This window comes from Polypterus senegalus, chromosome 3 (assembly GCF_016835505.1).
Source record: "Polypterus senegalus isolate Bchr_013 chromosome 3, ASM1683550v1, whole genome shotgun sequence".
Classification (NCBI taxonomy): Eukaryota; Metazoa; Chordata; class Cladistia; order Polypteriformes; family Polypteridae; genus Polypterus; species Polypterus senegalus.
The window spans coordinates 246420986-246435248 of NC_053156.1; the positions used below are offsets into that span (position 1 = coordinate 246420986).

Sequence of the window (14263 nt, forward strand, 5' to 3'; positions counted from 1 at the left end):
GTCAGAATCACCTTTAATTCCTTTGAGGTCTTATGGTATGTGCAGGCCACTTATACGTGCTTTCTCCTAGTAGTTGCCAGTTTATTTTTCTATGAATTAGTGTTTGGGCAAATGACAATGCAGCTGATGCCAAAGAAGACTAAATAGGTGGATTGAAAGGGCTAGTTTAATCTTGGGATTCAGGCTGAGGAACTGGTAGAACAGAAGTCACTCGGGAACATGCTTACTACCTGTATAGTGCACGATGAATGTCATTCCCCCGGATAAGGCTTTTGCTAAGCAGAGGAGCACATTTAGTTACGGACTGAGGCAACCGCGTTACTCGGTGCAGCGCAACTTAGTCTTTTCTACCCTCATCCGTCAGTGTTTAAGTTTGTACTGCACCATGCAATTTATATTTCTGTTAAATAGTTTGTGGTATGGGATTCATAAAAGCTTTATTAATGTTGGTAATGCGCCATGTATTGCAATGACATGCGATGCGCCATCTATTGGAAAGACAGAGACATGACAACCGGACAGACATTTACGTATTAATGTTGGAGAGTGAGCTGCCAAGATAAACACTTCTGTAGATTGTCAGAAGTTGCCCACATAGACGCATCGTCGCAAATGCAATATTAGGTGTTAACTTCCAAGAACATGCGAGAATAAAGATTCTGTCTATTAGACATCTGCAAGCACCCCATTCTCTTCTCACCATTTTGTGCTTTGTAGTATTAAAGCTTGCAATCTCAATATGTTCTGCTCTCACCCTTCCAAGTATGCCAATTTGAGCATATGCAAAAACAATTAAATCAGGGTTTTATTAAACTTTTTAGAAATGCTGTTTTTAAGAATGGTGTTAAAATTTACCATGGCCAATCTCTGATAAAATTGAAAGAATAGGATTTCTCCAAATTCCCCTCCACAGCATGCTAATCCCAAGTAAACTCCTATGATACACAAAATAGGATTATTTACAAAGTACAAAAATAGATTTATAAATTAAAAACAACAGCAATAAGCTAACCTTAACTGAATGATTTCAAATAGTGGTCTTCCTTATGCAGTCCAACTCTCAACCCTTAACCACCTAAGGGCATTTTTCTGCAATTTCCGCCTGAGGGGGGAACAAAGTAAACCCATATTATTCAAATAAAACAAAGGAAGGACAGACAAATTTTCCCTAAAATCTGACATAACTTCTTAAATGTGATAGAATTTGTGTTTGTGTCATATTTAAACATTCATTTACTTACAAAATGTTGTACAAATAGCAAAAAAATACGAACTCACAGTTTTTTCTTTAAATTTGTTTTATGATGCAGTTTATCTCGTGTACATGCAATACCAGCTGAGTTTTCACCTCTGAGGTGTTCCCAGGCACATCAACTGTACCTGTGTAAAGTTTCATGTTGGTAACATAAAGAAATAAATAGTTACAGCATTTGGCAATGTGGGCACCATTCCCACCTACAGAACCATTTCAGGCAGTGATGCCCCAAATATTAGTGTAAATAATACAAAATTTAAATAAAATAATTTAAAATATAATTAATTTCTCACACACATATTTATTTCATATGTATATATGTCTATCTCTATAGGTCTCTCACATTAAGTTAGGATCAGCAGTCGTACCCAAATCTGAAATTTTCTCACACAAACTGCGTGCAAACTAATTAGAAACAGCCTGGTCTTGGAGTCTGGCCAAGTCCAGGCTCATTTTCCTAGTAGATGGTAACCTACTGTATGAATAATACAGAGGAAATTATTCTTGTTATTTATTTCAATTTTGTTCACCGCACATTTATAAACTATGCATAATCCCCATTTCTTTTAGCTTCTTTGATGCTTGTTCACGTGTCTTTTGAGTTTTCAAGTTGTCTGTGATTGCAGTCCTTATTTCATATGACTCAATTTTGCAATCGGCGTGTCAAAATTAATCTTACCAATTTAAAGTGAGGGTTTTTTTTGGTTTTATTATTATTTTCACCAACAGAATGGTTGCTATTTTTAGGAGGCCAGGACCTGGTTGGGGGCACAATATTTCAGTTGTCCTAATCTTTTAGCTATTCCATATAACTTGACTCTGGTAGTGAACAGGTTTGGGTACCTTTTCAGGACAAAGTGTTTGTTGCATGAATACCTAGAATCAGAAAAGTAATAAAGCCTTGGCCTGGGGATAAAGCACAAAGGGGGAAATGTACTTATGCACAAAAAAATCCAGATGCATAAATATGTGCGTTCGCCAACTTCCATGTTTTTCCGCTACAAAAATCCCGATCAGCCTGGAAATTAATGCACGTGCATGCGCCTGCTGCCCCACTCCAACTCCTCCCAGAATTACGCCTCTTTGAATATGCAAAGCAATATAAATAGCCCTTAAGCTCAGTGTTCTGTGAAAAGGCAATGGCAAAAGTACGATGGAAAATAGAAGAATTTCAGCGAATACCAAGTGGAAGCAAAGAAAAACATACTATTTGTTGCTTTAAACAGTGGTATAAACAACAAAAGGAAGTTAATCGAGTGACATAGCATGTCAGAGAAACTGAAAAGCTCAAGTTCACAAAGTCGCACAGTGCCAGAAATAAAAAAAAAAAAAAAAGTTGTCGCATAACAAAGTCGCTGTGAAAAGGCGAGTTGTAGCCCACCGTATGAGTGTCATATGAAAGCTTATTAGGGTACAGAAGAAAAAAAAGGCACACAGTGTAAAAAAAGCACAAATGGCAACTTTAATCTCAAAATTTCAAATAGTTTATTTTGTCATTAAAGTAGAACATCATAAACTTCATCTTAAAATTGTTTAATTTACTAGTCTCTCAAATTCCCTCGTAACTAAAGTAGCACGTTAAATGCTTTGTTTTGTATTTAATCTTCTATGTGCTCTATGTGCGTGAATCGCTACATGCTTCCGGGCTTTCTGTTCCTCTGACAGGACACAGAATCCATTACATTCGTAATATTTCAGCTCTCTGAAAAATTAAAATACTGAGAAGTATATGTGATATCATTTTCATGATGATAGGAGTTAAAGCATGTTATTAAACATGGGAACACGGTGGCATAGTGATTGTGCATGTCTTACGCAAGATACTTGTTGCGCCATGCATGACCTTCGATGAAATGCTTTATTACAGAAGTAATGTCTTTTTAAAACATACTAACCCCCAATTCCTATCCTTACTTTTCTTTCTCCAAATACACAATCGCCACACAATCAGCTCTATAATACAGTTGTGTTTGAAAGTTTGTGAACCCTTTAGAATTTTCTATATTTCTGCATAAATATGACCTAAAACATCATCAGATTTTCAATCAAGTCCTAAAAGTAGATAAAGAGAAACCAGTTAAACAAATGAGACAAAAATATTATACTTGGTCATTTATTTATTAAGGAAAATGATCGAATATTACATATTTGTGAGTGGCAAAAGTATGTGAACCTTTGCTTTCAGTATCTGGTGTGACCGCCCTTTGCAGCAATAACTGCAACTAAACGTTTCCGGTAACATTTGATCATTCCTGCACACCGGCTTGGAGGAATTTTAGCCCATTCCTCCATACAGAACAACTTCAACTCTGGGATGTTGGTGGGTTTCTTCACATTAACTGCTCGCTTCAGGTCCTTCCACAACATTTTGATTGGATTAAGGTCAGGACTTTGACTTGGCCATTCCAAAACATTAACTTTATTCTTCTTTAACCATTCTTTGGTAGAACGACTTGTGTGCTTAGGGTCGTTGTCTTGCTGCATGACACACCTTCTCTTGAGATTCAGATCATGGACAGATGTCCAGACATTTTCCTTTAGAATTCTCTGATATAATTCAGAATTCATTGGTCCATCAATGAAGGCAAGCCGTCCTGGCCCAGATGCAGCAAAACAGGCCCAAACCATGATACTACCACCACCATGTTTCACAGATGGGATAAGGTTCTTATGCTGGAATGCAGTGTTTTCCTTCTCCAAACATACTTTTCATTTAAACCAGAAAGTTCTATTTTGGTCTCATCCATCCACAAAACATTCTTGCAATAGCCTTCTGATTTATGGCGTTATTTCAGTGCCACTATTCTGAGCACACGTAAAAAAATATTGAGCGCACGTAAAAAAAGATTGCAAGTGCAAGTGTTGCATTTTGAAGAGAAATTTATTTTGAGCGTACAAAAGCTGAATTTGAGTGAACAAAATTCATTGCTGTGTGCAAAAAATGTATTTCAGTGTTTGCGCTTATCCATATACACACACACAATAGCACCCCCTCTCGCTCAGTTTTTCATTTGCTTGCTTGCAATGTGTTGCTGCGCTCACAACATTCTCTGCTACGAGCGCTCAACTCTCTGTACACTGTTATAAGTGTGCCACAAAACCAACCAATCACAGACTTGGTTTCAAAAATTCTGATTGGCTCTTACGGTCTCCAATCAGCTCGCTAGCTGCTGCATTCCGGACACCGGAAACACTGTCCACTCAGCCTCGCTTCTTGCAGATAGAGGGATAGTCTTAACAAATAATATATTTTAAAATAAAATAATTAAAGATATTATCCACAAATTGGGGTTTAATTGAGTTTAGCTGGATTTAGCTACATTTCGGACTGTTTCCGGAATGCAGCAGCTAGCGAGCCGTAAGAGCCAATCAGAATTTTTGAAACCAAGTCTGTGATTGGTTGGTTTTGTGGCACACTTATAACGGTGTACAGAGAGTTGAGCGCTTGCAGCAGAGAATGTTGTGAGCGCAAGCAACACATTGCAGCAAGCAAATGAAAAACTGAGCGAGAGGGGTGCTATTGTGTGTGTGTATATGGATAAGCGCAAACACTGAAATACATTTTTGCACGCAGCAATGAATTTTGTTCACTCAAATTCAGCTTTTATACGCTCAAAATAAATTTCTCCTCAAAATGCAACACTTGCACTTGCAATATTTTTTTACGTGCGCTCAGAATAGTGGCACTGAAATAACGCCATACTGATTTGTCTATGTGATCTTTAGCAAACTGCAGACGAGTAGCAGCTTTTTTTTTTGGAGTGCAGTGGCTTTCTCCTTGCAACCCTGCCATGCACACCATTGTTGTTCAGTGTTCTCCTGATCGTGGATTCTTGAACATCAACATTAGCCAATGTGAGAGAGGCCTTCAGTTGCTTAGAAGTTACCCTGGGGTCCTTTGTGACCTCGCCGACTATTGCACACCTTGCTTTGATAGATCCCTGTTCTTTAAATAACGCAGGGTGCCCACTCACACCTGATTGTCATCCCATTGATTGAAAACACCTGACTCTAATTTCACCTTCAAACTAACTGCTAATCCTAGAGGTTCACATACTTTTGCCACTCACAAATACGTAATATTCTATCATTTTCCTCAATAAATAAATGACCCAAGTATAATATTTTTGTCTCATTTGTTTAACTGGTTTCTAAAGGGTTCACAAACTTTCAAGCACAACTGTAGACGTTAATCCATCTGTAAACTTAGAACGCCGATTCTTCAAAACTTTTAAGGAACATTGAAATATCTTCGTAATGTTAATTATTCTATCCATCTGTCCTTCCAGTGTCGCGCCAGCCACAGCAAGAATACAGTGCGAGGCAGGAACAAACCTTGAACGAAGCTCAAGCGCCTTGCTAGCTCTGCGGCACCGTGTAGTTAAAGTTTTATCCATATAATAAATATATTTTGCTGCATTTCATCTTAAAAATGATATCGTCATCAAATGTAAATATGCGCTTTATAAAGTGTTTCTGGTTGTGCAATATTATAACTGTATCCTAAGTACAATAACCTCACTGTAAATTTGCTAGTACAAACAGTTCTACAAGGAGCACTTGATGGACTAATTGAATGTGTGTATTGTTCTTGGGATGAAACTGTTTGTGAACTACGAGGTCCGAATAGGATAGGATCTGAAGCATTTGTCGGATGAGACCAGTTCAAATAGCGAATGGCTGAGGCAGCGTGTGCTTGATGCTGTATACCGATAATTCTCTTTCCGATCAGCTGCAGTACAGCTATGATTCACACTCGGATACAGTGATATAACTACTCCGAGTGGTGCAGTGAGAGTAATATGGAAAAAGATGATCTGATGTGGCAACCCCTAATGGGAGCAGCTAAAAGAAGAAGATGAAGTGAGAGTAACAACACTAAAGCAGTCATGGTATTTGGAATAGTTTGACCATTCTGTGGACCATTATATTGTTACAGGTTAATTATAATCGGATGCATTAAACTAATAAACAATATGCAGTTCATTTCAGTGTACTGTATTTATAAAGCTGCATCAGGGATGTGGATCTGAAAAAGAAAGGGAAACCACACAGAAACAGTAGCATTGCTTTGACGCTGGGTGCCACTAGTCTGCAAAACCAAGCGCAGAACTTGCGTATGACAGGGTATGAGCTACTGTGGAAATGTGCGTGGCTTTACAGCAAGTTTAGGTTTTTTACATCGCGATTTGAACGTGGAAATGTTCTTACAACATTTCTGTGTGTACGCACCATTTATACATGAGGCCCCATGTGATCATATTGTTTTCCTAGCTGAAATAATCTTGTCTCAATATTTTAGAAATCACTATATTGTCAATAAGATAAATATGCAGCGCTAAACTCTGCGACGCAATCTCAAGAGCCATAAGGGTAACACATTAAAAGTAACGTGCATTATGTAGTCTGATTACTTTTGAAAGTGATGAGTAACCTAATGCAATACTTAGTTATTTTTTTCTTCAATAACTGTATTGTTGTTATTTCAGCAGCAATGGATGTAAGGCAAGAAGCACACATACTTGGTCTGTTGCAAGACTCGGCAACTCGACTTTGCTGCATGCAATCCAGTAACATAAACCAATACATAAAGCTTGAATTTGATTTGCCATATTGAGAAAACACAAGAAAATGATCACGTTTATTTTCAGATTCACAGTTGAAAATGACGTTTAACTCTTTTTTTCAGTGCAGTTTAATGATGTCAGAGCATTTTCACAAATGAACTCCAGAAGATTACTTGCATATGTAATCATGAATTTTTAAGAAACCAGGTTTCTGTCTTAACTGGGTTATTCATCTTAACCCAGTTAAGTGTGTGCATGTAAACGCACTTAGTGACTTTACATCTGCCCTATGTGGTACAGATGTGCACAGTGATCTATTACACACCTTTTCAGCTTTTATTTTGGGCTTTATTTCATATTTTATTTCCTGGAACAGTATTATTTATTATAAATAATGAAATTAAAATGAGGCAAAGCAAAACATAACATGAGGAGAAACATAAGCAAATGAGCAAGAAGAAGCAAGAAAAAAATCATGTAAATAAATGTTAGCTGTACAGTTTATGGTGCCACATTTTTTTTTCTGTCCCTCACAACAAGTCTAAATAGGCAGGTCAGGACAGGTTGGGGAGCATGCACTGGTACAGCGCATTGCTGCACCAACCACATGACAAAACAGCTCGGGATCTTGGTTGGCAACACCCCCCCCCAAGGCGCACACACGGTCCAGTCCCACCCCCCATTTTTTGCATGCACAGATATGCATGTTTTATGATGGGACATGTTTTATTTTTGAAAATCGTTTCAAGTACTCCACTTTTAGCATACAGGTAATTTTTTTTTTTTTCCAAAAACAGTGGTCAGATCATCAGAAGGCTCAAAACATAAAACTAACAGCTTAACATTTAAAGGTGCCTTTTTGTCATTTTTGTATGTGTCCACTAAATAAAATTCATGCAATTTTATCCACAGCAGCTATCCAAGATGGAAAGTACATCTTTGTACTTGCGTGGATTTGTTGCTTTGTGGTTTTGTCTTTCTCACTTTTCTTGCGGCATGCACCCTGTTACGCATTCATTCCTGACCTATTTCTGATAGTAAGAGGTCATCTATCCTTTCATCACATCTCACATTGACTTTTATAACTCTGTTTTGGCAGCAGTCCTTCTAATCTGTTTTTAGCTCTGTTACTTCAAAACTCTGCAGCAAGAGTCCTCATGCAGACATTCAGTAGTAAGGAAGTACTGCATTTCTTTATCCTCTGGGTTTGAGTATACAATCCTTTTGCTGCTCTACAGTGCTTTAATCGGCTTTACAGAAGAGCACAACAGAAACCACCTGCATTGATATACCCCAGTTTTCCCAATCTAGGTCCACTGACAATTTTTGTCATGCTCATGACTAATCTCTGTTATATGGATAATAGCCCACAGTTCTGTTACACACAGACATTTGACCTCGAAGTTACTAGATCAGTTGACTTCATTAACTCACTGCTGCTGAACAGGTCCTTGTGGTGTACTCTCTCTAGACACATCTCTAACCATAAACCGACTTCTCTTCTCTCTCTCATTTTTAATTTTCTCAATGTATAATTTTTTTCCATTCTTTAATTTTACTTATTTCAAAAATGTCTTGTATATTTCTGTAATATAGTTAATAACCTGTAATAAACTACTGTTTTCTGTTTGTTTTGCTTTTCTTAGATTCTGTGGGTTTTCCTTTTTTTCAGTCTTCTTCTTTTTCAATTTGTACTAGGTCAATTTACAATTTATTTATGTTACTTACATAATGCGTAGTGGTTAGGGCACTGGTTGCTGGTTTGATTCCCACTTCTGCCTTATTGTGCAACCCTGTCATCTAACTTGCCTGTGCTTCAGTTGTAAAAAAACATGAATAACTATTGTAGTTATGTTGATCTTGTAAGTTGCCTCACCAGCCAAAAATCAAATGACGTTCCTGTCCTGACATTATATAAGTAAATTTCAGTCAGTTTTCTTTTTTTGTCTTATGTTAATAAGTTCTCCTTCTCTTCTTCCTCATTTCATTTTTCTGCACAGGGTGTTTACAATTTTTTCCTGTATTTGTAGTGGTGGAATTTAAAAAATGTATTTTTATTTTTGTTACTATACTTGAGTAGATTATATAGGGAATTTTACTCTTTAAATGATTTTTAAATACCAAAATTTTAACTCTTTTAAAAAGATTTATTTAGAAACAAACATTACATGTTCAAGACGGGTCATTACAAAATATGATTGGCAGTGTTCAAAATATAGGGTTCATAGTGGCCAAGCAGTTTGGGTCATATGTCATAATCTGGAGGCTTGAAGTATTTTAGTAAATGATGGTGCAGTTTTCTCTGGCTCAGTAATATTTATAAATCTCACCATAACACAGTGCAGTTGTCCTGAGCATGAGCTGTAGAAGTTGCCAAGTTATATTTTGTCTCCAGTGACTTTGTTTCTGTTGCAACCAAAGATAACCTGTACAGTGGAAGATGCAGTGGCAAGTTCTTGGTATAGTGGTACCAGCAACACTAATAGGACAAGACCGCTTGATTATGCTGTGTAAGCTGTATCCCAAAACAAGAACAATTCCTGAAATTTACAAAAGCAGATGGAATCACGAGAATTTTACCATAGTTTGTTCATCAGTGTTCTACTTTGTTATTCTGCGATAACTTATTAACTGTGGTTTAATTTTTTTTCATTTGCTTGTCTGTATTGGTTCTATGCAGATTGTACTTTTGTAATGTCAACATGATTTAAAAGCCTTTTGTCTGCTAATACTAATTTATTTACTTTGCCTTTTATCCTAAGGTAATGCCTGATTTGGCTAATAGAACAATGAAAAAAGTAATATTTCAATTATTTTATTTATAATATTTATTTTGTTAGTTTGGGATTTATTCATGTTGTTTTAAATTGTTAATAATAATGATATAGATGGTAGTATGAAACCACCATAAGCTATTTTGTCAACTGTTACTGTACTTGGTATAAAAGTTGTTAGCACTCTGTGGTGTGTTCATGTTGGGTGTAGATTTTAATAGTTAAGGTTAATTTCTTGTGGTAAAATTACATCCAGTGTTTGGGAAAACATTTGTTGTTGTTAAAAGTATGAAATGTTTTCTTTAAAATCAATAAAAAAGGACATCCCTAATATCAAAAAACAAATAGAACCAGCCAAGCTCATCATATACCACTAGGATACTCACACCATTATTACATCTGTCATAATGGAAGTGTGTACAAAGAAATAATTATGGCAGTGGATCATTTTTGATTTTGGAGCGGTTTTCTTGCCATTGACATCAGTGTCCTCATCAAATATCCTAAAACATTCGCCTTTCCAATTCCATATCCGATTCCTGTATTTTGGAATATATGAATCAATCCCAGCAGCAATGATCATAAGGTACTAGTATATATCGCAAATAACCTGACATATGCAATCACCGCTACAAATACCAGGCTAACATGGAGTCTCCTTAACCTGCACATCCTTGGCATGCCAGAGCAATGTAGAGAACCTGGGGAGAAAAACAAAAACTGCAGGCAAAAAAAGAATGTGCACACTACAGTATTTTTTCTTCTTTTTCTTGTTCTGCAGGCATGTAGTTTAATCATGTTCAGAAGATAGAGCGGTGGTCTTCTTCCCAAGTGACTGCAGTAAACATAGTGTTGTCAGACCTGGTTCAGCCAAATCAAGCTTATCCTGCAATAAGAGCCTATCCTGACAACATGGTGTGCATGGTCAGAATTTGCCTTGGACAGGGTAAAGTGTATCACACAGCTTATTTACGAACATAGCCCAACTCACACTGGAGCTAATTTGAATTCACCAGTTAACCTAACCTGTGTTTCTTAGGATGTAGGTAAAAATGTAGAAAATGGAGGAGAACCCTTGTAGACATGGGGAGAATGTGCAAACTCCACAGACACGGTGCCTGGGCATGGGACTTATTGCTGGATCTGTGACACTATGCCAGTGATGATATTGTGTTTGCATTTTTTGGATTAAATTTTTACTAAAATTAAACATTGAAAATGAGGTCCTTACCCAGTACTGAGGAGAGTAACTATAGCTTTTCAGGCTGAACAAACTTCTTTTGTCCATTACAATAATGCATTCATTTTTATGTTTCCACAACCAAACAACACGGGCAAAATACAGGTAGCTTCTTATTTTAAGGTGAATGTGAAATCCTTGTATTATACTTGTCTGAAGCCTTTTGCATTTAACATAGGGTTTAAATTTTAATGGATGTGTTAACAACTTAAAGGCAGTTGTCCTTTCTTTCACTTCCCCATTCTTGCAGTTGATTTTCAGAAAATCTTTTGCAGAGAATTTTGCTTATTGGCATATTTGAAATCCTGTTAAGTCCTCAGCTTCTTCAAAGCAACAGACACTTGAACATCATCTTAGATGACCTCAAACAAAAAAATTGATATGCTGCTTCAGTGAGTAGTCACTCTAAATTCGATCAAATTTCACTTCCAGCACTGATGTTCTTAATGAATTGTATCCCAGAGCCTGAAAAACTACACCTGAGCTCTAAAATGTTCACACAAACAACATCTGAAATATATATGACCTGTTTTGGATAATTTGTGTTTGTGTCCTATTCGTTAAAAAAACTTGATGTCTAACTCCTCGTACATTCAGTTTGTAAATTGGTTTAAATGTAATTTTTTTTTTATTTTCAAAGGAAATTGAAGATCTGAAGGAAAGGACTAATGGCAAAAGTAGAGAGTGTTCAGAACTACAGTCTCCTCCGTGGAAAATTGACAGTCTCTTTCCTGTTGGATCTGCCAATCTGGTAACAAGGTGAGTTCAACCTCTGTTTTTTGTGATGTTAGATTTTTTTATTCATATTGGGAAGTTTTTTAGGTGCATGATATACTTATTTAGAAATTCAGTTTTTCTGTTTTACATTAATACGTATGTGCTATATGTGCAACTGATACAAACATATTGACATTCACCAGCAATTTTACAGAAGAATGGTAGTCTGTTCTGATCAGCCAATTTTTTTATTTATTTTTTCTTCACTACAGAAGAGTTGATTAGTGATTGGTAAATTGGCTGATCACAAAAAAATATTTATTCATTTGCTTTTTTAAGCTTTACAGTAACTTTTAGTTGTTCTAAGCTGTACGGTAAATTACCAGAGAGAGGGAAGACCAGAATATCCGCCTTTACTTTGAAGAAAGTGGAATAATAAAAGTGATAAAAAGAAATCAGGGGAGTCATTCTGTGCAGTAAATACAAACAACAAGAAAAACTATTTTAATTTAGAACTTTTTATTTTGTCCTTTAATTAAAACAGACACTATTTGTCTGAGTTTGGACAGTGAGCGGCCTTGTGTTTAGTGCAGCAACTCTAATGTTCAATTTGGAAAAGTAAAGAATAGTTTGAATTTGCTGCCTAGCAAGCAATACGCTTGTTAGCTTAAAAGCAAAATTTGTTTATTTCATTTCTAAACTACCTGAGCATGGTAGCGTTATCTTCTTGATAAACTGATTTTCAGCATTTTTTTATTTTTTTTTTTTAATAAAGAGTTTGTACTGTGTTCATTATTTGTTTCTCATACAGTACAAGTTTTGGTGAGAAACAAGTACTCCATAATTAAAATTGGTAATTATCATTATGCATCAAGAGCTGGGAATGTCGAGTTGGTACAAAAAAAACACCTATAATAAATACAGCAAATGTATATTTTAACAGCAAAAAAAGCTGCACTGCAATTACGGTATATACTCGCAGATAAGTTCAGACTTAATTTTACTGTATAATTTCTAGTATTGTCGGTCGTATAAGTTGAATCAGAAAACTCACGCTGTTGGTCCAAGAGATTATGGTATGCTAACTCCCACCTGAGAGAGTAACCATGGAGCACACTGCCTTTTTTTTTTTCTGTGTATTGTACCTACGTGACCACATGGTAATACCCACACTATTCCAAAGCAACTTTTGCACTGATTTGTATTTTTTGTATCTTACACCCTCATACACCTTTATCGTAGGAGCATCCCTTATCTACGATGGAGCATTCGATCACAAAAAAATATGAAGCTGGTTTTAAATTAAACGTCGTTGAATTAGCGAAAGAAATTGGTAACTGCACTGCTGCAACAAAATTCAATGGATCTGAGAAACTGATGCGAGATTGGAGGAGGCAACAAGATGTAAAAAAAAAAAACAAAAAAACATTTTGAATTGGCGTATAAGTCGGGGTCTGATTTTATGATCGATTTTTCGGGTTTCAAGACCCGACATTATACATGAGTAGGGCCATATTATACATTTCACAGTAATACCAGTACAATGTTAGACAATGATAAGAAAATTAAATATCGCGATAGAATATGGGTAAAACGCGCATGCGCAGTGCCATTGTTTTCATACGCATATGGCGGAAAAAGCATGGTGGTGACGGAGAATGAGAAGGGCGAAAGCGGATCGTTGAATGAAACGGATGAACCAGAATTAGTTTGTAAAAATGGTGCAACTTTAGTGGTGTGGAACTGGTTTGGTTTTCGCCCGTCAGATACCCAACAAAGCACACTTTTTTGTAGAACATGTAAGCGGGCCGTCGTGGTGAAGGGAGGAAACACCACAAACCTATTTCATCATTTGAAGCAGAAGCACTTGTTGGAATACAACAAAGCTGTTAAAGCACGTGAAGAGGCATCCGCTTCATCTAGCGTGGTGGTGAGACCAAAGAAGCTGACTCAACATACAATTGGCGTAGCTTTAAATAGCTGCACGCCTTATGACAAAAGTAGCAAACGCTGGGGGGAACTAACTAATGTAGTGACGCATTGTTTAGCCAGGTATATGATGCCCATTCAGAGTGTGGAAAGAGAAGTTTTCACAAAGATGCTTTAAAATGTTCGATCCACGCTACAAGCTGCCCACCAAGAAATACTTCTCTAAAGTCGCATTGCCTGCTTTATATGAAGAGGTCCATACTGAGGTGTCAAATGCATTATCTTCAGTGGAGTTTTTTGCGTCCACCATGGACATATAGTCAAGCCGAACATCAGACCCCTACATGAGCCTCACAATACACTATGTGGACAAAGACTGAAAGCTACAAAACATGTGCCTTGAAACAAGTTTTTTCACCCCCGAGGACCATACAGGGGAAAATATAGCCAAAGACTTAAAATAGTTCCTCAGCTCGTGGAATCTTCAGGAGTAAAAACAAGTGTGTGTGACGACAGACAACGAGGCCAACGTTGTGAAAGCCGTCACACTCAACAACTGGACCAGACTTTCATGCTTCGGACATCGCCTGCACATTGAAATAGGTAAGTTAATTATAACGCAGTGTTCTCCCTAGCGTCTTTTAGCTGGGCGCTCCACCCAGCTAATTTAGTTCAGCGCCCGGCTGTCATCTAGCATGACATTGTGAGATGACAGCCACAGATCTGCAGGCACAGGCAGATCTAATGATCTGCAGAGATGGCAAGAGAAGAGCGGGCAGGT

At 37.0% G+C, this 14263-nt stretch overlaps 1 protein-coding gene across 1 annotated transcript in view; it reads left to right on the plus strand.

Moving 5' to 3' along the window:
• e2f6 (E2F transcription factor 6) overlaps positions 1 to 14263 on the plus strand; it is a 39912-nt gene that overhangs the window by 1340 nt on the left and 24309 nt on the right. The window contains exon 2 of the mRNA XM_039748871.1: positions 11477 to 11595. Coding sequence (XP_039604805.1) covers positions 11477 to 11595 — 119 coding nt within the window. The remainder of the gene's footprint in view (positions 1 to 11476; positions 11596 to 14263) is intronic.